Here is a 25,213-nt window from a genome sequence, read left to right as displayed (position 1 = left end):
CTGTAGTGTCATTTGTAAATATCTTCTCCCATTCCGTGGTTTGCCTCTTTGTTTTGTTGACTGTTTCCTTTGCTGAGCAGAAGCTGTTTTTCATTTTTTAATTGGGTTATGTTAATCACCATACAGTATATCAGTAGTTTTTGATGTAGTGTTCCATGATTCATTGTTTGCATATAACACCCAGTGCTCCATGCAATCCATACCCTCCTTAATACCCATCACCAGGCTCACCCATCCCCTCACCCCTCTCCCTTATAAAACCCTCAGTTGTTTCCCAGAGTCCATAGTCTCTCATGGTTTGTCTCCCACTCCAATTATTCCCCCTTCATTTTTGCCTCCCCCTAATGTCCTCCATGCTATTCTTTATATGCAGAAGCTTTTTATCTTGATGAAGTTCCAAAAGTTCATTTTCACTTTTGTTGCCCTTGCCTTTGGAGATGTGTCTTGAAAGAAGTTGCTGTGGCCAATGTCAAAGAGTTTACTGCCTATGTTCTCCTCTAGGATTTTGGTAGATTCCTGTTTCACATTTAGGTCTTTCATCTATTTAGAGTTTATCTTTTAAAAGACCCATTTAAAACATAAGAGACCAATGGCTTTTTATGTAACATGGTATGGAAAATCCAATGTTATGATTTTATATTCCACAATGTAATTAAATATAAGTAATTGCCTCTTGCAAAGCTGGTGCAGTATCAAAGAAGAATATCTTCAATTTTCTGAAAAGGTATTAAAATAGTCCTCCCTTTTCCAACTATATATCTTTCCGAGGCCATTTATATTTATAAACTTGATCCAAAATACTACACCATAACAGATTATGAAGAAGCAAATAAAAGAAAACAGCTGGCTTCTATTAAACCAGACATTAGAGGTGCACAAAAATGTAAAACAGTGCTAGTCTACATTATTTTGTTTTAGGAATGAGTTATTTTTCATAAAAACATTACTTATGTTCACATGCAATAGGTTTACCACATTTTTATATTAATAAATAAATATCTTTAAAAATTATTCCTGCTTGAATTTCTAATGTAATATTATTTACCTACCAATGAATCAATAGATATAATCCATATAAACAAAGCTTATGGGGTCCTCAATAATTTTTAAGAATGTAAAGGGGTTCTAAGACCAAAAAGTTTGAGAACCATTGTTCATAATCAATGTCACCCTTGGATTCCACAAGAGAATGATAGAAAAAACAATCCATTAAACAAGTATATAACAAATACCAACTGAGAGTATTAATTCAAAATGTACTTACTAACTTCACAAACATTTACTGGATATAGAGTAAGTTCAAGATCTTCTGTTAGATATGGATAATACCAAGAAGCATAGGCAAGAGTTCTCAGTCCCAACTACTCAGGGTCTGCTAGTAACTACTGCAATAGCAATATGAACAAAAAACAGTACCAACAAGAACATAAGATGCTGTCCATTAGAGAGCATGGGAGGGGATAAGAGATACGCTGGAGAAAGTGTTAGGTAAGATAAAGCCAGGAGACTGTGTATTTCAGTTTTTTGCAGGGGAGGGAGGGATAGAAGTAGGCTTTAAGATCAGCAGCAATCATTAACGGAGTACATATGCATAAGGTACAACAAGGGATACAAAAATATCTACAGTCATCTTGGAAGGTAGAAGTAAGGAACAGAAAGCATAAAACAACTATCAGAAAAAAAGAAGATAATCAGGGATAGCCTCCCAGTAGAGTACTACCAAACATTAAAGAAGAATTAATACCTATTCCCCTGAAACTGTTTCAAAAAATAGAAATGGAAAGAAAACTCCCTAATTCTCTATGAGGCTAGCATTATCTTGATCCCAAAACCAAAGACCCCACCTAAAAGGAGAATTACACACAAATATCACTGATGAACACGGATGCAAAAAGTCTCACCAAGATACTAGCTAATAGGATCCAAGAGTACACTTAAAGGATTATTCACCACAACCAAGTGGGATTTATTCCTGGGCTGCATGGGTGGTGGGTGGTTCAATTTTCACAAATCAGTCAATGTGATATATCACATTATTAAAAGAAAGGACAAGAACCATATGATCCTCTCAACAGATGCTGAAAAAGCATCTGAAAAAAATACAACATCCTTTCTTGATAAAAAACTATCTGCAGTGTAGGAATAGAAGGAACATACCTCAATATCATAAAAATCATAAAAGCCATATATGAAAAACCCACAGCAAATACCATTCTCAATGGGGGAAAATTGAGAGCTTTTCCCCTCAGGTCAGGAATACAACAGAGATGTCCACTCTCACCACTCTTGTTCAACATAGTAGTGAAGTCCTAGCCTCATCAATCAGCCAGGGGGGTAAAAAAAAAAAAAGGCATCCACATCAGCAAAGACAAAGTCAAACTTCCACCACTCTTTGTAGAGGACATGACATTCTATGTGGAAAACCCAAAAGACTCTACCCAAAAACTGAAAGAACTCATACAGGAATTCAGCAAAGTGGCAGGATATAAAATTAATGAATGAAAGTCAGCTGGGCTTCTATACACTAACAATGAGACAAAAGAAAAAGTAACCAAGAAATCGATCCCACTTACGATTGCACCAAAACCATAGGAAATACAAATAAACCTAACCAAAAAGGTAAAAGATCTCTACTCTGAAAACTACAGATCACTCATGAAAGAAATTAAGGAAGGTATTAAAAAATAGAAAAATGTTCTATGCTCATGGATTGGGAGAACAAATATTGATAAAATGTCTATGCTACCCAAAGCAATATACACATTTAATGCAATCCCTATCAAAATACCATCAACATATTTCACAGACCTGGAATAAACAATCCTAAAATTTGTATAGAACCAGAAAAGACCATGAATAGGCAAAGGAATGTTGAAAAAGAAAAAGAAAAAAAAAAAAGCTGGTGGCATCACAATTCCGAACTTCAAGCTCTATTACAAAGCAGTAATCATCAAGACAGTATGGTACTGGCACAGAAACAGACACATAGATCAATGGAATATAATAGAGATCCAGAATTGGACCTTCAACTCTATAGTCAACTAATTTTTGACAAAGCAGGAATGACTATCCAATGGAAAAAAGACAATCTCTTCAACAAATGTGTTGGGAAAATTGGACAGCCACATGCAGAAAAATGAAACTGGACCATTTCCTTACACTATACACAAAAACAGACTCAAAATGGATGAAAGACCTAAATGTAAGACCGTGATCCCTCAAAATCCTAGAGAAGAAGGCAAGCAGCAACCTCTTTGACATCAGCTGTAGCAAATTGCTACCAGATATGTCTCTAAAGGCAAGAGAAACAAAAGGAAAAATGAACTATTGGGACTTCATCAAGATAAAATCTTTTACACAGCAAAGAAAACAGCCAACAAAACCAAAAGGCAACCTTTGGAATGGAAGAGGATATTTGCAAATGACAGACATATCAGATAAAGGGCTGTATCCAGTCTCTAAAGAACTTGTCAAACTCAACACCCAACATCCAATCAAGAAATGGGCAGAATACACGAACAGACATTTCTCCAAAAGACATCCAAATGGCCAACAGACACATGAAAAAGTGCTCCACATCACTCAGCATCAGAGAAATGCAAATCAAAACCACAATGATAAATACCTAGCAGTGCAATTGCTGGTATTTACCCAAAGGATACAAACATTGGGATCCAAAGGGGCACCTGCACCCCAATATTTATAGCAGCAACGTCCACATTAGCCAAACTATGGAAAGAGCCCAGACAGCCCATTGCCAGATAAATGGATAAAGGATATGTGGTGTATATATATACAACTTAACCATCTAAAAAAATGAAATCTTACCATTCACAATGACATGGATGGAACTAGAGGGTATTATACTATGTGAAAGAAGTCAATCAGAGAAAATTATCATACGATTTCACACATATGTGGAATTTAAGAAACAGATGAACATAGGAGAAGGAAACAAAAAATAAAAGAAGATAAAAACAGAGAGGGAGACAAACCATAAGATTAACTTTAGGAAACAAACTGAGGGTTGCTGGAGGGGGTTGGGGGATGAATTAACTGGGGGATGGGCATTAAGGAGGGCACGTGATGTAAAGAGCACTGGGTGTCATACGCAGCTGATGAATCACTAAATTCTACCTCTGAAACTAAAACAAATAAACAAACAAAACACAATGAGATACCACCTCATACCGGTCAGAATGGCTAAAATTAATAAGTCAGGAAACAACAGATATTGGCAGGGATACAGAGAAAGGGGAACCCTCTTACAGTGCTGGTGGGAACGCAAGGTGGTGCAGCCACTCTGGAAAACAGCATGGAGGTTCCTCAAAAAGTTAAAAAGATGGGCGCCTGGGGGGCTCCGTGGGTTAAAGCCTCTGCTTTCGGCTCAGGTCATGATCCCAGCTTCCTGGGATCAAGTCCTGCATCGGACTCTGCTCGGTGGGGAGCCTGCTTCCCTTCCTCTCTCTCTGCCTGCCTCTCTGCCTACTTGTGATCTCTGTCTGTCAAAATAAATGAATAAAATATTAAAAAAAAAAAAGGTTAAAAACAGAGCTACCCTATGACCCAGCAATTGCAGTACTGGGTATTTACCATAAAGATACAAATGTAGTGATCTGAAGGGGCATGTGCACCCGAATGTTTACAGCAGCAGTGGGCACAGTAACGAAAACATGGAAAGAGTCCAGATGTTCACTGACAGATGAATGGATGAAATGGATAAAGAAGATGTGATGCACACACACACAATGGAATATTACTCAGCCACCAAAAATTGAAATCGTGCTATTTGTAACAACACAGATAGAACCAGAGGGTATAATACTGAAAGAAATACCATATGATTTCACTCATATGTGGAATTTAAATAACAGAACAGATGAACATAGGGGAAGGGAAGGAAAAATAAAGTAAGATAAAAATTAAAAAGGAGGCAAACCATAAGAGGTGCTGAGCTCTAGGAAATAAACTGAGGATTGCTAGAGGGAAGGTGGGTAGGGAAAAGCAATAACTGGTTGATGGTCATTAAGGAGGGCATTTGATGTATGAGCACTGGGTATTATATGCAATGGATGAATCACTAATCTCTACCCCTAAAACTAATTAAAAAAAAAAAAAAGAGGAAGATAATCAGAAGAGCAGAGTGTCATGAAGACCAAGGGAAAAGGACCAAGGCGAGCAGCTGAGTGGCTCAGTCAGTTAAGTGTCTGACTTTGGCTGGGTTCATGTTCTCAGGATCCTGGGATCAAGCCCTGCATAAGGCTCCCTGCTCGGCAGGGAGTTTGCTTGTCCTTCTTCCTCTGTCCCTCCCCCAACTCATGCACATGCACTCTCACTCTCTCAAACAAATAAATCAATAAAAATCTTTAAAAAAAAAAAGAAAGAAAGAAAGAAAGAAAAGAACCCAAGGGAGAAGACAGGATTGGATGCTACACACACATCAAGAGGAACAGTTCCAAACAGGAATTTTGTAAATACAAATATTAATGCATGTGAGTGAAAGTGGAAATAGTCATTGTCCCTCTATTACCCACCCACACTCATTAAGCAATCCATTCAGAAGCACTAAGCCATCCTCTATGCACCAAATTTAACAGCCAGGGAAGAATTTGATATGGACACTATGTAGCAAGATTTCAGATTAGCACAGATTTAACTACAATGCACTGTAGTAAATGCTACAGGAAAAAGAGGTGTGGGTCCTCAGAAGCTAGAGCAATCAATTCAGCCTGCTGAGGAAGGGCAGAAGAGCAGAGGGAGATTAGATATGGTTTCCCAGAGAGAGTGACTTTTGCATTAGATCCTGAAAAATAAGATGGGCTTTGACAAGAAAGATTGTGTGTGTGTGTACGCGCGCGCAAGGCGTGTGCACTTGAAAGTGAGTGGTATATTAGTCAAGGTCTTGGCAGGAAAGAGATGGCACATTCAAAGGAGGAAAAGAAGGCAAGCTTAATGATGGGACTTTTTACAAGAAAGCAGCCTAAGTAAATCAACAAGGGCCTAGTAGAAGGATGCAATCAATTGCAGCCTGAATAGGTAGAAGACAGGTAAATGATACCCTAAGGACACTCTCCTTTCACCCTCTAAAACCCCTGCCCCTGCCTCCCATTGGCGGACTCTGCCTGAGAGGTCAAGGACAGGGAAGCCTGTTGAGGCAGTCCGAAATGGTTAGTCTCCAGAAGCACAGGTACAGAACAGGGCAGTGGATCTGCTGAGACAATCAAATGGGAATATTTCAGGCAAAGACCAGAAAGATCTGGCTTTGTGGGAGTTTTTGCTGGGATCTCGGGAGAAGGGAGGGAGGGCATTGGGAAAGGATCAGGGAAACATCCAGCCAGAGGGCAGAGGAAGTTTAAAATCATCATGCCCAGGAGTTTGGACACTCTCTTGAGGCAGTGGGGACACACCCAAGGGCTCTAAGTGCAGAATGCCACAGTCATCTCTGTGTGTCAGTAGTTTGATTCCTCTATCTAGAAAGATGCCTGGTATAGAAGTCCGCAGACCCAGGTTTGTATCCCGGCTTACTTGCTGTAAGACCGTATGAGTCTGGGTGCAGACAGGCAGAATACACCGCAGTTATCCAAACAGAGAAAATGTAGCATGAAAAACTGAACTGCATCACCGAAAGGGTAAAGAGAGCTCCAAGGCATGGGGGCTGCGGCAACCATCAGAAGCAGGTACCACCACTGCACTGAGGAAACAAAGGGCAGAGGTTGGATATTAAAACTGAGAATCACAGGAAAGTGTGGCTGACTCTCAGATGTCTGAGAAGGGAGCCCTCCCTGGCTGCGCGGTATAGATCCCAGAACCCTGGGATCATGACCTGAGCCAAAGGCAGAGGCTTTAACCCACTGAGCCACCCAAGCACCCCTATTGCTGTTTTTTAAAGCCAATAGTATGAAGTAGTAAAGGAGGAAATGATAGAAGCATTGGTGGGAAGCAACATTTACTAATCTCATTTGGAGCTTCATTAGAAGTATAGTATCCAAAAAGAGGTGAAGACCAAGATATCGTTCTTCCACTCTGGAGGTCACATTTCGGGAGAGACATTAACAAACTGGGGCTTTTTGGCTCCAAACTAGAGGCAGTGGTGATGGTAAAGTGTGGAGAGCCATGCAATAGATGCAAGGAGTCACGTATGCGGAAGTGCCCGGGTTTTGACGAAGCGAGACTGATTGGCTGACGGCAGACATGGGTGAGCCCGTGCGCACTGCATGATCAGGGAGAGGGGCGCGTAACTAGAGCGGTGATTGGCCGAGGCGGTGGATATATATATAGTGGGGAGATTGCCTGTGGGACAGAGAAAAGCGAGAGAGGAAAACGAACAAATAAAGAAGCTTGCCACCCATCACGTCTCCGGGTCGTTCTTGCCGGCGAGAGCGACAAGTGGTGCCGAAACCCGGGAATTCGCCCGCGCCGCAGAGAGGTGACGAGGTAGAGCAATGATACGGTAAGGAGTGCACCAATAACTGTCTAGAGACAGGGAGGTTCCCTGAAGACGATTGGAAATACGCTTGTTTTGTAAAGTTCTTCAGGGACGATAAGAAAAAGTTTTCCCGAGATGGGAAACGAGATTGCTAGGTGTAGAATGGAGGGCCCTCTAAAGGATATCCTTAAGGCAAATGGTACCCGTTTAAAAACGAAAACAGCCCGCGCTTTCTTGAGAGAAGTAGGAGAAGTTGCCCCCTGGTTTATAGAGGAGGGGCTCCTGAATATACCACAGTGGGAGCACCTGGGGGAGGACTTGAAACGATGCCCATCTGTAACTTCGGGAACCCTTGCCGTGTGGTCTTTGGTGAGAGTGTGTTTACAGTCTCCTCGAGAGCCCTTGAAGCGAGCAGTGTACCAGGGAGGGGAGGTTCTGGAGCAGGTAAAGGAGGAGTCTCGTAAAGGGTCCTCCCGAGACTCCGACTCTGAAAGTGAAAGTTCGGAAGGACTCTCAGATAGCGAGTTGCAGGACATAGGGGAAAGAGAGGCAGATAAGGAGGAGAAATCTCCCAGTCTCCAGGCATTACAAGAGTTGGAAATCGTAAGACAGCAATTTGAGGATAAGGAAATGGAGTTACAGAAGGCATTAGAGGAATTAAGAATGCAAGGAGAAGTAATGGCGCAGCTGAGAGCAGAAGTGGAAGCTACGGCTGTGGCGCAGTCAAAATTAAAAGCGGAAGCGGTGCCGCCTCCACACTCTAGCCCTACAGCACCGCCTTATGAATGGCCCCCGCCATACAGGCCAAGCTGTGCCAGAACATGCCATTGCTCGGACTGCACAGCACAAAATTGGAGAGAGGTTCTTGGCCCAGGAAAAGGCTTTTTTCCAGTGTTAGAAGATCAGAACCAGCAGAGGTATCACCAGCCGCTAGATTTCAAGTTGGTAAAGCAGCTTAAGGAGGCAGTCAGCGCCTATGGACCCCAGGCAGCCTTTACTGTCTCCCTTGTGGAGTCACTGGGAGCGCTCTTCCTCACTCCTGAGGATTGGGCCAACTTGGCCAGAGCGGTCTTAAGTGGAGGACAATATCTGGAATGGAAAATCCAAAATCAGGACAATTGTCAGGACACAGCACGGAGGAATGCAGCCGCAGGCAACCCGCAATGGAATTTGGACATGCTAACGGGCACGGGGCCATACCTCGGGGCCCAAGTGCAAAGTACCTATCCCCCTGCGGTGTATCAGCAGATAGCCACGGCAGCCACCAGGGCTTGGAAAACTCTGAGGGGGGCAGGAGACTTGCAAGGGCAATTATCCAAGATATTGCAGGGGCCCAATGAGCCCTATGCTGATTTTGTAGATAGATTAATGCAGACCGCAGGCAGAATGTTTGGGGATGCCGATACAGCGATGCCGCTAATCAAACAATTGGCTTTTGAAAATGCCAATAAGTGGTGTAGAGAGGCTATCAGACCCTGGAGATCAAAGGACCTATCAGCCTACATCAAAGTTTGCAGGGATATAACGGGACCCATAATTCAGGGACAAGTCATGGCGGCAGCTTTCGCACAAGCTATGCAGGGCCAGGGAGGAGCCCGCCCCAAAGGGTGCTTTCAGTGTGGCCAGGAAGGTCACATAAAGAGGGATTGCCCGCAGCGTGGAACCCAGGCTGGGAAAGCACCCTCAATCAAGCCGCCAGGGGGCTCCAAGCCTCAACTTTGCCCGCGATGCAGAAAGGGAAATCATTGGGCACATGAATGTCGATCCGTAGCTGACATTGAAGGGAACCCATTGCCACCTAATAACTGGGAGAATTCAAAAAACGGGAGGCAGGGCCCCACCCCCCGGGGCCCGAACCAAATGTATGGGGTGGCCATGTCCCTACCCACCAAACCGAGATGGGTTTTCCCACCTTCCAATCAGGAGGGCCAACCCACACGGGGCCCAGGAGAGCCACAACAGGCGCCGCCGGACTTGACGTCTGTGCCACCACCCGAATGGTCCTAACACCTGAAATGGGGGTGCAAGCTGTGCCGTCTGATCTGCATGGAGGGCCTCCGAAAGGAACTGTGGGGCTCCTCCTTGGTAGGAGCTCCTCCACTATTCGGGGACTCCAGGTCCACCCGGGAGTAATTGACCCTGATTTTGAAGGGGAGGTCAAAGTTCTGATCTCATCTCCAAAAGGCATTAACATTATAAATCCGGGAGATAGGATTGCACAGCTCCTAATATTACCTAGCCATTATGAGAACTATCCATCTACAGGCCAGACGAGAAAGGGTGGCCTCGGATCCACGGGACCTTCCCTCGCATGCCTTACCATGGACATGAAAGAGAGGCCCATGATTAAACTGAAAATCAGAGGGAGACAGTTTTGGGGGCTCCTGGATACAGGAGCAGACAAGAGTATCGTCAATTGTCTAGATTGGCCGAAGTCCTGGGCCTTAGTCAAGGCTAATCAAACCCTCCGTGGGTTAGGGGTGGCTACCAGCCCAGACATTAGTGCCGCATCATTAGATTGGGAGGATGAAGAGGGACACAAAGGCATTTTCCAACCATACGTTTGCGCCACCCCAGTTTCATTGTGGGGACGTGATGTGCTGGAGCAAATGGATGTCAAAATTACTACTGAAAAACTTTATAGTGAGGCCTCCCAAGCCATGATGAGAAACATGGGATATAAGCCCGGCCAAGGCCTTGGGGCCAAAGGCCAGGGAAATCCCAATCCACCTTCTATGGGGGGTCAGGGTTTTTCCTAGCGGCCACTGAGGCGATCAGAATAACTTGGAAGCAGAATGAGCCGCGATGGGTGCCTCAGTGGCCTCTACCAAAAAACAAATTACAAGCGGCTAAAGAATTAGTCCAAGAACAACTCAAAGCGGGACGTATTCAGGAATCCACGTCCCCGTGGAATACCCTTATCTTTGTAATAAAAAAGAAATCAGGCAAATGGCGGCTGTTACATGACTTGCGACAAATAAATGATCAGATGCAAGTCATGGGACCCATTCAGCTAGGGCTTCCAGTCGTGACGGCGCTGCCCAAAAATTGGCCCTCTATTATAATTGACATTAAAGATTGCTTCTTCTCCATTCCATTACACCCTGCAGATACGGAGCGCTTTGCCTTTACTCTGCCATCAATTAATCATGCTGAACCAGACCGTAGATATGAATGGAAAGTACTTCCTCAAGGGATGGCTAATAGCCCCACCTTATGTCAGTTGTATGTGAGTCGAGCATTGGAACCCTTTCGGAAAGCATTCCCAAGCCTAGTTTGTTATCACTATATGGATGACATCTTGATCTGCGGGCCAGATGAGGGGTCCCTACCCCCGGCTCTAGTTTTCCTACAGAAGCAATTGGCAGAATGGGGGTTAACTGTATCCCCTGAAAAGATTCAAGCAGGGAACCTACAGAAATACCTTGGTATGCAACTCTCTGACACGATAGTGAGGCCTCAATTGGTACAAATCCGCAGGGATTGTCTGCACACATTGAATGACTTTCAGAAACTTCTGGGGGACATTAATTGGATTCGACCATATATAAAAATTACTGCATCAGAATTGAAACCCTTATTTGAAATACTGCCTGGGGATCCTAGGCTGGATTCCCCAAGAGCACTTACCTCGGATGCCATCAAAGCATTACAATTGGTCGAAATCAGATTAGCCCTGACGACAGCAGATAGGTGTGATCCGGAAAAACCTGTAAAAGCCATAGTCATCCCATCCCCTGGGTCACCCACAGGAGCCTTATGGCAAGGAGGACCCCTGCTATGGATCTACCTACCCCATAATCTTAGCCGCGTCATCACCCCGTATGCTACAGCTGTAGCTATGGTGGCAAACAAAACACTCAAAGCTAGCATACAAGTCCTCGGGAGACTGCTCGATGCATGTATAATCCCTTATGACAAAACCCAAGTGAACATTCTGACACATGAAAATGATGATTGGGCCATTTTGACGGTCGCCTACCCTGTTACATTTGATAATCATTATCCCTCACACCCCCTAATTGAATTCTACAAAAATACACCCCTCATTTGGCCTAAATCCTGCCGATTAGAGCCATTGGTCGGTGCCCTCACATTGTTTACAGATGGTAGCAAATCTGGAACTGGCGCCTACGTGGTGGAGGGAAAGGTAATTCCGGTTGTTGTGCCATCTACCTCAGCCCAAAGAACAGAGTTGTTGGTAATTATGTGTGTTCTACAAAGGTTTCAAAATCAGCCTATCAACATTATTTCAGACAGTAAATATGCAGTTGTAGTTACCAGATCTATTGAAACTGCTATTATCTCAGCCAGTCAATCAGAAATTTCCTCCCTGCTGACTGAATTGCAAGACCTCATACTCTCTCGTGGTGCCCCTTTTTATATCGGACATCTCAGAGCACACTCAGACCTTCCGGGACCTATGGCTGAGGGAAACCGAATGGCTGACGCGGCCGCGCGCTTTTATGTTTGTAGCGCTCTGGAAGATGCTAAAAGATATCATGAAAGATGGCATGTCAATGCCCTAACATTAAAGGCACGCTTTCACATCTCAAGAGCTGACGCACGAGACATCGTGAAGTCTTGTGGCAATTGTGTGGTGCACTTGCCCATGCCCTCCTTAGGGGTAAATCCCAAAGGGCTACTGCCTAACCATCTGTGGCAAATGGATGTAACACACGTTCCTTCCTTCGGGCAGCAAAGGTATGTCCACTTGAGTGTGGACACCTGCTCGGGGGTTGTTAGTGCGACCCCCTTGCGAGGAGAAAATGTCAAAAACGTGATGTCCCACTGCCTGCGCAGCTTTGCCTGCTGGGGAGTGCCAAAGCACCTAAAAACAGACAATGCCCCTGCCTACACTTCTGCAGGTTTTCGCAACTTTCTGGCCTGCTACAATATCCAGCATGCTACAGGCATACCATATAATCCTCAAGGCCAGGGCGTCGTGGAGCGCGCGCATCTAACCTTTAAAACTACCTTGCAAAAAATACAAAAAGGGGGAGTTGGGGATGATTACCATACACCCAATGACCTCACCAATTTGGTCACCTTTATTTTAAATTTTCTCACGGTTGACAGAGATGGCATTTCGGCCGCGGAGCGGCATTGGGGCCAACAGAAAACACAGCAGTTAATGGTGAAGTGGAAAGATGTCCTCACTGGCTTATGGAAAGGGCCTGACCCGGTGCTTAGGTGGCACCGAGGTTCCCTTTGTGTTTTCCCGCAGGATGCGCCCGCCCCACTCTGGGTACCAGAGCGACTCACCAGGCTGGTGGCCACGGAACCTGCGGAGGATGCTGGTGACAATGACAATAGTGATGACGACTGTCCTACAGCTCAACCCCGCGGCGAAGGCGGAACCAGTTCAGCTGTGGGCCCTGGCGAAGGCTTGGCCATCCCCTCTACCCCTGACTAATGAGTCAGATATTTTACCCCCCTTTTTTTTCACCACTAACACATCTACAGGCCTGCCATGGGTCCCCTTCTCTCCTGAGGAGAAACCCCTTACTAATATTACCCTCCATCTATCGGGTAGCCTTTGCTTTACCACTGTACTGCTTTGGATTGGGTTGTCATGCTACAGCAGTCACTCTCGTTCCTCAAAAACTGGGCAGGCGTAGGAGCCTTTGTGGTATTGATGATTCTGGCTCAAGTACTCCTAGTGAGGTGCATCTGTAAAGCTGCGCGACGGCAGCAACGGCAACAACAAGTTTTGGTGCAAGCTATGATGGCTCTAGAAGCTGGTACCTCCCCCCAGATATGGCTCAATATGCTGGATCGGTAGTCAAAGACGGGTAAGACTGATCCCACACCATAGCAACCTAAGACAGGGGCTCTTCGACCAGGGAGAGTACCCGATGACGGGTAAGCATGTGTGCTGAGGATTGGCAACCTAAGACAGGCACGATCCCTGCCATAAAATATAAATAAAAAGGGGGAGCTGTGGAGAGCCATGCAATAGATGCAAGGAGTCACGTATGCGGAAGTGACCGGGTTTTGACGAAGCGAGACTGATTGGCTGACGGCAGACATGGGTGAGCCCGTGCGCACTGCGTGATCAGGGAGAGGGGCGCGTAACTAGAGCGGTGATTGGCCGAGGTGGTGGATATATATATAGTGGGGAGATTGCCTGTGGGACAGAGAAAAGCGAGAGAGGAAAACGAACAAATAAAGAAGCTTGCCACCCATCACGTCTCCGGGTCGTTCTTGCCGGCGAGAGCGACAGTAAAGGTGGGAGAGGCTTGTCTCTTCACAAATGGTTGAAAGAGCTCATCCCATGTAATAGTGAGTGTATGCAGCAGACACTATGGCCCCCAGCAGTTGGAGAGTAAATTAATGTCTCAATGTAGTGGACCAGATTATTGTTTGGAAATTAGCTCAAGAGATTTTTCTCCAAAAGTGACCACAGAAGCTTGTAAATTCCAAATACGAGCAAGATGATTTCGGGGGTGAACAGAGTCAGGAACAAGGTAACAGAATGCAATGGTAACTAAGCTGAAAATGGGAAAACTACGTAGAATTTTGCATAAAGAGAGAATGTATTATCAACAAGGAGATACTCAGCATAAAGACCAGAAAAGGACACGTGAATTGGAAAGAGTGAGTAAGCATATTTCCCTTCCCAGAAGGACAGGGGAAAATCATCAAAATCAGTTTGTTTGCTTTGATTCCCCTCTCATCAAACTACCTCCTTTTAATCTGGTTTCCCATGTAGACTCCCTCTCCCAGACTCCCACACCAACCCCAGTCCGCTTCAGTCAGAACCCTCACTCTGCTCAAAGCTTTCTTTCTCCTTCAATATTCCAGGAAATAGGTATTTGCCCTACTTTTATGGACAGGGAAATTGAGGTTCGGCTCTTCGGTGACAGAACCAGACGTAGCTGGCTTTTTACCCATCACATGCACAAGCACAAGGCCGCGGCGAGTCTAGAAGTGAATGTTGCAAAGAAGTCAAGAAGGTTGAGGACGGAGGAAAACGAACTTAAATTTAATGATCTCGGAGACTTTTCTGTTACAAAGTGTCAGAAGTCAGGCTGCACTAGACTAATACGCAAGAAAATAATGAAGAAACAGAGGAATCAAGCGTAGAACGCTTTGCCAAGAAATCTGGCTGCAAAAGAAAGAATGATGTCATAGAGTATGTTTTCCTTCAGCTCCAATGTGATCTTCCTGCCACCCATTAAACTCTGGGAAGTATGTTGATTCTGCAGACAGCAAGAGGACAAACTGTAAAGATTCTCCAGCCACAGAAGGACTCCAGAGAGACAGATACTGTGTAAAATGCAGAAACTGAGACAGGCATCTTCTACCCATTTCTTCTGTAATTGGACATCTTGGAGCCAAATGAATGGGTTCTCAGAGTCTATTTCTTTTGTACTTTTGGGATACATTTTTCATCTTGAAAGCCAGTAGGAAAAAAATCAATTCAGTTTACAGGGTTTTAAAAATCACTTTTCTGGAACACATTTATTTAGCTAACTGACAATTTAATAACAAGCTCTTGGAAAGATGGCATGTGTTTATACGTGAAATGATAAAATGAATTTTTTTCTTTGTTTTAGCAATTAAACTTTTCTCCTTTCACAGACTGATGTGTCTTTCTACTGGTGTTCATAATGTCTTAACATGAGTTTACCTTGTACTGATAAATTTTATATTTAAAATCTGAGGTTGGAATCATGGGGTCCCTCTCAATCAATTTAAATACAAGAGAATCCTCAATCTCGAATTAAAATTTCTATTTAATGTCTCAAAAGTATAAAAAGCCTCTATCACAGAAAAATTTATACCTCAGTAGAATTTATAGTGGGGGGTGGGAGAATAGTACATAGTTTAAAGCATATTTCATAGTTTTAAATGGTGCTAGAAAAAAGCATTCCAGCCATCTAAGAGACAAGAGCATGATTTTTTTATGATAAACTATGTGATAAGGAATTTTCAAATACCAAGGTTTCATTATGCTTAAGCTCCAGATCTTTTCCTTACTGTTCACAGTGATATATTTGTTGGTATATAAAAATGAGACATGCCAGAAATTCTGACTAGTGATATGAAGCAGAAACAAGGAGCCGCACTGCTAAGCTTTTACCAAATTATAGTTGGCACATGGGGAAAGTGTGATTTGGGCCAATGTTTTCAGTCCTTCTTGGAACCAAAGTTTGCTAACAATTGTCTGTATCTTTCCCTTTTTTTTTTTTTTTCTCTCCCCATGTCTGGAGTTTGGGGAGAATGCAAATCATTTCATCTGAGGTTTTTTTCCCACCCTTTGGTCAATAGAAAACTCAAACATTTAAATTTGAATTCATGGGGTTACCTGTCTGTTTTTGAACAATTTATTTCTGGCTTTGATATTTTTTCTTTTATTTTTATTTTATTTATTTATTTGACAGACAGAGATCACAAGTAGGCAGAGAGGCAGGCAGAGAAAGAGGAGGAAGCAGGCTCCCCGCTGAGCAGAGAGCCCGATGTGGGGCTCAATCCAGTACCAGGGATCATGAACTGAGCCAAAGGCAGAGGCTTTAACCCACTGAATCACCCAGATGCCCCTGGCTTTGGTATTTTTTAAAAAATTCTCTAGAAAGTAAAGTGTGTTGATCTTTCAAGAGTCCTATACTGAGCAATAAAAATGGATTCATGCTCCATGAGAGAGCATCATTAGGCTGCATCATTGAACTGCAATATAAATTAACCTTATCACAAAACATTTGTGCAGTCCTACTTTTCTTGATTCACAATACGAATCTGCTCTTGTTTTACCATGCTCATGGATAAGGAACTCCATACAGGAAACACACTTGTTATAAATGTGTATCTAGACCTGTGAAAAGAAAGAGGAAGGAAGGAAGGAAGGAAGGAAGAGAAGAAGGGAGGGAGGGGAGAGGGGGGTGGCAGGGAGGGGAAGAGGGTGGGAGGGAGAGAGGCAGTGAGTGAGTTAGCTGGGTCTAAAAAATGGGGTCATAGCCGACCCCTGTGTCCCTACTCCTTGCCCACTCTTTCAACAGTGTACAAATGGCTTCGATACTTTCACTGAGTTACATGCTGCGTAGCCTGGCCCACAGTTCAGAGAAGCTCAAATCAACGTCCTCAGAGCCCATGGTCACTGTCTGTCCTAGCTAGCGGTGGATGTGCTTACCCATACTCATCTTGATTGGCAGGTTTTCTCTGCTTGCTGCTTCCACTAGATGTCTCCGGACTTCCATCACTGCCTCTTTGTGCCTGGTGCTCAGTAAGGCTTCCCACAGAGCTCTGGCAGCTGTGTCACTGCAATAAAACCACAAAAGAGCTTTAGAATAAATGTCTACTGGATGATGAGAAGAGTCAAAAGCAAAATAATTTCTTAAATATCCTTTCTGAGCACTAATATAGCCTTTCCTACTGATAGGATTTGGATCAAATGAAGAATATCTAATCCACTTTACTCAGCACAAAATATTGAAGAAATTAAGGAGATAATAAAATCAACCGCCCCTTTTGGGGGTGTGTGGGGGGGAAGCTACACTGTGCTATGACAAGTGTGAGAAAAGTGTATGATAAAGTGTTTGGAGACTTGCATTCAAAAATATTTCAGAGTATAATTCAACATTGCTCGAGGAACATATAAATGGTTTGTAAGACAAAATTAAAAACCTGTCTAAAAATGATTTGTCAGTGATTGTAAGCATATCCGTTTGACATAGCATACTTATCAGGGAAACACAAAGCAATCAGCAATGAGAATTCCTGTTCCAAAACTACTCAATAGACTTCCTAATGAATGGGTTTTGTACTGAATGAAAGTCAGGAATTGGGCTAAGTGACTGTGGCCTTAAGTAGCCCACTTTGGGCCTTAGGTTATAAGGCTGGCACTTCGGAAGACTTTACAATTAACCGTTGATCCAGCACGAAGCAATGCATTATGCACGGTCTCATCTGGGCTCACTTTTCCAACAGCCCTCTGTCTCACCCACCACGCCATGCCCAAATTATAAAAGACTACAGTGTTCTTTCCGGAAGATCTCTCATGTAGCCAAGTACACACGTTTGTAGCAACGCTTTAAAAACTGAGTATAAAAAAACAAAGATGACGTCTGTCCTTTTCTGAGGACATTTTCCCTCCACTTAAAGCCCCACTAACATCTCCTACTATCCAGTGAGGAATAGTTTGAAAATGAATGCATTTTTGAGGGGTTAGTTTTAAAAAGTTATATATAATATGACATTAATTTAACTTTAAATTTATACCTAATGAGGTGTAGCTTTCAAGTGTGAATTTCATTTAGAATAATGGAATGATGGGTTCCAGCACTGAGTTTAATATCTGGCACACAATAATCTTTCATTAATTAGTACTGTTTTTATGACCATTTATTTTTTCTGATTGAACTATCATCACTGCTCAATATACTCTACTTGTTTTGCTCTGATCAAAACTGTCATCATTATAACTCAGCATCCAATATTCTAAGTTTAATTTAAATGAGCCGGTAAACTATTATGAGCCAAGTGCTCATCTCAGTGGTTGCAACATAGATCAAAATGAGGCACAAGCTCAAAATGAGGCTGAAAAATTAATCTCCCCCCCCAAAATGTGATAAGAAGCAGGTCCATGCTTGCAAAGATTTTCCTGGTAGCACAGAGCAAGGGCTCTAATCCTGGCGAAGAAGACCGGGACTCAAAGAATGATTTCCACTGGAAATGATGAGCAAGTACAGAGATATGTAAGCTCTGAAAAGCAGCCATGGCAAAAAGTTGTTACTCGGTCTGGGAAGGAAAATGGTCCAGTCTTCAAGGAGGATATAAAAGCTTCATCACAAAACAAGAAAACAAGAGGGAGAAGGACATTTCAGACATTTTGTTGCAATACAAAGTCCCACATACATGGCACTTAAGAGTACTGTTTACTCCATGCCCGGATGCAGGGGAGAGGGCAGGAGAAGTCAGGGAAAAGGGGGAGGAAGGAGCTACTCTACATGCAGTCCTGCATTCCCTGCCAAGGCTTATCATTCCGCAGGTGACAGGAAGCCAAGGAGTGTGCAACAGATTTCACATTCTGAAAAGAGCTGCACAGCTTAGCAGTAATGAAAACAGTCTTTATCACCATTCAAAATGAGCTCTATATCCTATGGGGCTTTGGGAAGACTATATAACGTCCCCAAAACTCTGAAGGCAATAGAGAAACACTAAAGTATTCTGAATGGGGGAGGTATACTTCCAGGTTCCCCAGCTACAGTGCACAATTGTTCCTTGTGTGTGTTCTCCCAAAGCACCTCTCCCCAAATCACACAGATTTCTCATGTATCTTCAACTCGACACACAACTTCTAGAGTAGAACCTCACGGCCCTCCTCTTTTCTATGAGAGTATGCATTTTGCTAATACAGAGTGTCTCTAAAATCACAGTGGGTTATGTAATACTGTGGTTGCCCCATGGGATTAGCATAGTGGTTAAAATGTGGGATTTGGGAGGAGAAAAAAATCTGCATTCAAACTTTGACCATTCTTCCCTTTACCCCTAACATCTACACAGCCTCTCTGATCTTCCACAGGCACCCCAAACACCCCAAATGCTCTTCCTTTACAAAGTGTCTGCGAAATGTCGCCTCATCAGAGAGGTCCCCCTTACTATCTTGTATAAGGAAGTGACGACAGCCTAACCTGGCACCTTACCCTGGCACTCCTCCCCCTTCCTGGGGCTCACTGTTCTACATAATCTTTATTACCATCTGGCCGAGCATATCTTTCCATGTTTATCTGTTTGTTATCTATCTCCTTCTCAGAAGGTAAGGTCCTTCAAGGAACGAAGGGGTTTAGTTTTACTTGTTGCTAAGTCCCCACTCCCTAGAACAGTGCCAGGCCCCATGGTAGGTATACTCAGTAAATACTGAATAAGTGAATGAATAAAGCGTGCTTTCTGTTTTACCTTGTGCATGTAACTAACTCTGTTTTCCTCCATTTTTTCATCTGTGAGACAGAGGGCACGACAGGGACGACCTCAGATGACTGATGTAAGGGTTAAATCTGGTAATGCACCTCCTGATTCATAATAAATGTAAGCTGATGTGTTTATTGTGATGGTTGGGCCTATCACTACGATATTGTCTTAAAATTCAATGTGTTCAAGGGTTTGTAATATATTCAGGAACTTCACTTAATGACACTGAGCATTTTTTTCATACAATCCTAATTTGTTCATGCCTATTAAAGTCACGTGGGGCTCGTAGTCTCTGGCTCTTCTCTGTTGAAACATTTTTACAAGAAATACATAAGTTTCCCATGATCTCTAATACTGATACAGAGTGAGGTCATGCTTCCCTGAAAACTGTTTTGCTGATATAAACAAATTTGATTATCTAGATAGTGTGATAGTTTCTAATGTTTCTTTCTGAATAAAACAGTTTCCTAACCACACCAAACTGTTACCCACATCATACTTGGTCATTTTAGGCTTACCAAGTTTAAATGCAGGAACTAATTCTAGCTCTCTGAGTGACTGGCACTGAAGAGGATTAAATTGTACTCACTGGCAGCTCTGCTGTGTCCTGCATCCACTTCTGCTCCAAGTCACTCTTTCATTGGTGTGTGATGGTTTACAAACTGAATTTTTTTTTTTAAATTTTCAGCATAACAATATTCATTGTTTTTGCACCACGCCCAGTGCTCCATGCAATCAGTGCCCTCTCTAATACCCACCACCTGGTTCCCCTAACCTCCAACCCACCGCCCCTTCAAAACCCTCAGATTGTTTTTCAAAGTCCATAGTCTCTCATGGTTCACCTCCCCTTCCAATTTCCCTCAACTCCCTTCTCCTTTCCATCTCCCCTTGTCCTCCATGCTATTTGTTATGCTCCACAAATAAGTGAAACCATATGATAATTGACTCTCTCTGCTTGACTTATTTCACTCAGCATAATCTCTTCCAGTCCCATCCATGTTGCTACAAGAGTTGGGTATTCATCCTTTCTGATGGAGGCACAATACTCCATAGTGTATATGGACCACATCTTCCTTATCCATTCATCTGTTGAAGGGCATCTTGGTTCTTTCCACAGTTTGGCAACTGTGGCCATTGCTGCTATAAACATTGGGGTACAGATGGCCCTTCTTTTCACTACATCTGTATCTTTGGGGTAAATACCCAGTAGTGCAATGGCAGGGTCATAGGGAAGTTCTATTTTTAATTTCTTGAGGAATCTCCACACTGTTCTCCAAAGTGGCTGCACCAACTTGCATTCCCACCAACAGTGTAAGAGGGTTCCCCTTTCTCCACATCCCCTCCAACACAGGTTGTTTCCTGTCTTGCTAATTTTGGCCATTCTAATACACACTGAATTCTTACATCAGCATATGAGTTGAGTGTGGAGTTAATCACTGCCTTTCTCTAATATACTCATAAAAATTGATCCAATAGGCATTTCATACCACTGAAGTTTCACATGAAATCAATTCCTGGTGTCAAATGTTGTAAGTCAAGAGAAGTTAATTAAACCCACATGATAATCATACTAGTCCATTTAATGCAATACTTTATCCTTTCCAACTGTGCAAATATTCTGTTTTCCTGACGATGAATAAACAATACACAGAGTACTATCACCACAGAGCCAGTGTAATAGACTAGTGGTAGGCAGTTCTGTAGAAGCATGCGTTCTAGAACCAAACAAAAAAGGGTCTGGTTCTGTGCATTAGCCCAGGAGAGTTACTCAATGTATCTGTACATGTGTCCTCCTATGTTAACTTGGGGATGGTAATAGTACCCAGTCAGCAGATTATTATAAGAAGGTACTAATATAACCAGAGCACCTAGAACAATGCCTGGCACATATTAAGTGTTCAATAAACGTACCAGTAGCAGCAGCAGTGGAAGTGATAAGAAAAAAACAAAAAAAACAAAAAAAAAAAAAAAAAAAGGTCAGAATTTTCTCATGAGATATAGAAGAAAGCTTTTTTAAAAATAAAATTGTCTTTTCCATCTATTTGCATACATGTATGGATAAACACCGCCTGTAGCTTCATTTTCTAATATGAAAAGGTTACAATACATAACACACAATTCATGAAACACACACTAAAAACTCCAACTCAAGCAATCCTCGGGTATATGACATCCTGAGATAAAGAATTTTGATTTTCATAAATAAAATAGGAACCTTTTCTATAGATTACTTCAAGACTTACAGCTATAGTAAGCAAAAATTTTTTAAAGAAATAATCTAGTTTTAAAACAGGCAGAAAACATGAATAGATGTTTTTCCAAGGAAGACATATGGATGGCCAAAAGACACATGAAAAGAGGCTTAACATCACTCATCATCAGGCAAATACAAATCAAAACTATGATAAGATACCACCTTACACCTGTCAGAATGGCTAAATTAAGGAAGGTTTTATGCAATGACTTCTGTGCCAGCTTCTTGCCTCATGAATTATATTGAAATTCTGCAGACTGCACACAACAGGATATTTTAAAACTAGGATTGCTACTTATAGGAGGAGTTCAGATTCCATAAATATTTCCAGACTGATTTACAAAGTGCATGTATGATTTCTGGGGTAGAAGTGAACATTAAAGGTGGTAGTAAATGAATCATCTTTATATCTTCAGCAGGACACTACCTCACCCAACACAAACATGAAAATCTGGTTTTGGTTTTTGAAGGCACCTAAAGAAAACTTTATAATATGCCTGAGAAAAACACTACAGCTGCAAACAAATCAAACTGCTATTAGATCCTACTCATACCTAATCTAAACCCTTTGCGCTTGACTGTTAACCTACCTCATCTAGCTTAGTCTACTGTCTTAAATTCAGGAAAAGCTGGGCAACATCTTTTAATCACCAGACCCACCCCAAAACAGTTTGTTGCTTTCTTTCATGGTTAACTTAAGACAGACTTCTGAAACGTAAATAAAATATAATATTTAAAAATACTTTTAAATACCACCACTACCTTTCTATTAGCACTTAGGAATCTACAAAACAATGTATGTCTCATTTGACCTTCGCATGAGCTAAGCCATGATCGCTGACCAATTTAAAGAACCTCAGAGAATCCAAGTGACTTATGTAAATACACTTAACCTGTAAGTGACAAAACCAGGACTCACCCCCACCCAGACAACTAGCTTCTGAGCTTGTTATCTTTCTACTAAACCTTGTCATGCCTATGTTATGCAAATCGTCAAAGAGAATTGAGTACATAGAATGTCAGTAATTTTAAAGTCTTCATATTGGTTTTCTTTAATAATCCTTAATATATCCTCAATTCTCCTTGTAAGTTTATATGTAAGCCTCACATAAGATAGAATGGAATAGAGTGAAAAGTGAAGTAGATCCATATGACCTCATGAAACAGGAAAAGCTTGCTCTCAGGATTTGGCACTTTTTGTTTTAAGCAATATTGTAAGAGAAAGGGGAAGATGGTGGAGGAACAAGGGACCCTAGTTTCATCTGGTCCTTAGAATTCTGCTAGAGAGCTATCAAATCACTCTGAACACCTGTGCACTCAACCAGAGATCTACGAAAGGAATCACTACAATTCTACAAATAGAAAATCGACTCTTTTGTGCAAAGACGGAGGTGCAGAGAAGTGAAGCTGAGGCCATATATTAGGAGATAAACTGGAGCAGGAGCATATCTTTTGACAGTTACTCTGAATATAAATGGGCTAAATGCCCCAATCACAAGACACAGGGTATCAGATTGGATAAAAAAAAACAAGACTCATCAATATGCTGTCTGCAAGAGAGTCATTTTAGACCCAAAGACACCTCCAGATTGAAAATGGGGGAGTGGAAAACCATTTACCATGCTAATGGACATCAAAAGGAAGTGGGGTTGGCAATCTTTATATCAGACAAATTAGATTTTAAACCAAAGACTTCAAAAGAGGTGAAGAAGGACACTATATCATACTTAAAGGGTCTGTCCAACAGAAAGATCTAACAATAGCAATTGTACGTATTTATACCCGTAACATGGGAGCAGTCAATTATATGAACCAATTAACAACAAAACTAAAGAAACACATTAATAATAACATAATAATAGTAGGGGACTATAACATTCTACCTACAGCAATGGATATATAAGCAGAAGATTAACAAGGAAACAATGAGCCAGATGGACTTCAAAGATATATTCAGAGCCTTCCATCCTAAAGCAATAGAATACACATTCTTTTCGAATGCACATGGAACATTCTCAGAACAGATCACATACTAGGTCAGGTCTCAACCAGTACCAAAGATTAGGATCATTCCCTGTATACTTTCAGACCACAATGCTTTGACACTTGAACTCAATTACATGAGGAAATTTGGAAAGAACTCAAATACATAGAGGTTAAAAAGCATCCTACTAAGAAATGAACAGGTCAACCAGGCAATAAAAGAAGAATTTTAAAAATTCTTGGAAACAAGTTAAAATGAAAACACAACTGTTTAAACCCTTTGGGAGGCAGCAAAGGCAGTCCTAAGAGGGAATTATATAGCAATGTGAGCCTTTCTCAAGAAATAAGAAAGATTTCAAATACACAACCTAACCTTACATGTTAAAAAGCTGGAGAAAGAACAGCAAATGAAGCCTAAATGCAGAAGAGAAGAGAATTAGTAAAGATTAGCACAGAAATCAGTGAAATAAAAACTAAAAGAACAGTAGATCAATGACACCAGGAGCTGGTTCTTTGTAAGAATTAATAAGATCTTCCTTATCCATTCGTCTGTTGAAGGTCATCTTGGTTCTTTCCATAGTTTGGCGACCGTGGTCATTGCTGCTATAAACATTGGGGTACAGATGGCCCTTCTTTTCACAACATCTGTATCTTTGGGGTAAATACCCAGGAGTGCAATTGCAGGGTCATAGGGAAGTTCTATTTTTAATTTCTTGAGGAATCTCCACACTGTTCTCCAAAGAGGCTGCACCAACTTGCATTCCCACCAACAGTGGAAGAGGGTTCCCCTTTCTCCACATCCTCCAACACATGTTGTTCCCTGTTTTGTTAATTTTGGCCATTCTAACTGGTGTAAGGTGATATCTCAATGTGGTTTTACTTTGAATCTCCCTGAGGGCTAGTGAGGATGAACATTTTTTCATGTGTCTGATAACAATTTGTATGTCTTGATTGTAGAAGTGTCTGTTCATATCTTCTTCCCATTTTTTGATATGTTTGCCTGTTTCGTGTGTGTTGAGTTTGAGGAGTTCATTATAGATCCTGGATATCAGCCTTTGTCTGTACTGTCATTTGCAAATATCTTCTCCCATTCCGTGGGTTGCCTCTTTGTTTTTTTTGACTGTTTCCTTTGCTGTGCAGAAGCTTTTGATTTTGATGAAGTCCCAAAAGTTTATTTTCGCTTTTGTTTCCTTTGCCTTTGGAGACATATCTTAAAAGAAGTTGCTGTGGCTGATATCGAAGAGATTACTGCCTATGTTCTCCTCTAGGATTCTGATGGATTCCTGTCTCACGTTGAGGTCGAATGGATAAGGAAGATATGGTCCATATACACTATGGATTATTATGCCTCCATCAGAAAGGACAAATACCCAACTTTTGTAGCAACATGGATGGGACTGGAAGAGATTATGCTGAGTGAAATAAGTCAAGCAGAGAGAGTCAATTATCATATGGTTTCACTTATTTATGGAGCATAACAAATTGCATGGAGAACAAGGGGTGTTAGAGAGGAGAATGGAGTTGAGAGAAATTGGAAGGGGAGGTGAACCATGAGAGACTATGGATTCCAAAAAACAATCTGAGGGGTTTGAAGTGGCAGGGGGCTGGGAGGTTGGGGTACCGGGTGGTGGGTATTATGG

At 42.3% G+C, this 25,213-nt stretch overlaps 1 protein-coding gene across 1 annotated transcript in view; it reads right to left on the bottom strand.

The window, feature by feature from the left end:
• SCFD2 (sec1 family domain containing 2) overlaps positions 1-25,213 on the bottom strand; it is a 441,403-nt gene that overhangs the window by 348,198 nt on the left and 67,992 nt on the right. The window contains exon 3 of the mRNA XM_059161521.1: positions 16,560-16,687. Coding sequence (XP_059017504.1) covers positions 16,560-16,687 — 128 coding nt within the window. The remainder of the gene's footprint in view (positions 1-16,559; positions 16,688-25,213) is intronic.

The sequence above is a fragment of the Mustela lutreola genome, chromosome 1, assembly GCF_030435805.1.
Source record: "Mustela lutreola isolate mMusLut2 chromosome 1, mMusLut2.pri, whole genome shotgun sequence".
NCBI classification, from domain to species: Eukaryota; Metazoa; Chordata; class Mammalia; order Carnivora; family Mustelidae; genus Mustela; species Mustela lutreola.
Note: the sequence above shows the minus strand (reverse complement) of the source record. Positions and strands in the feature narration are given on the sequence as shown.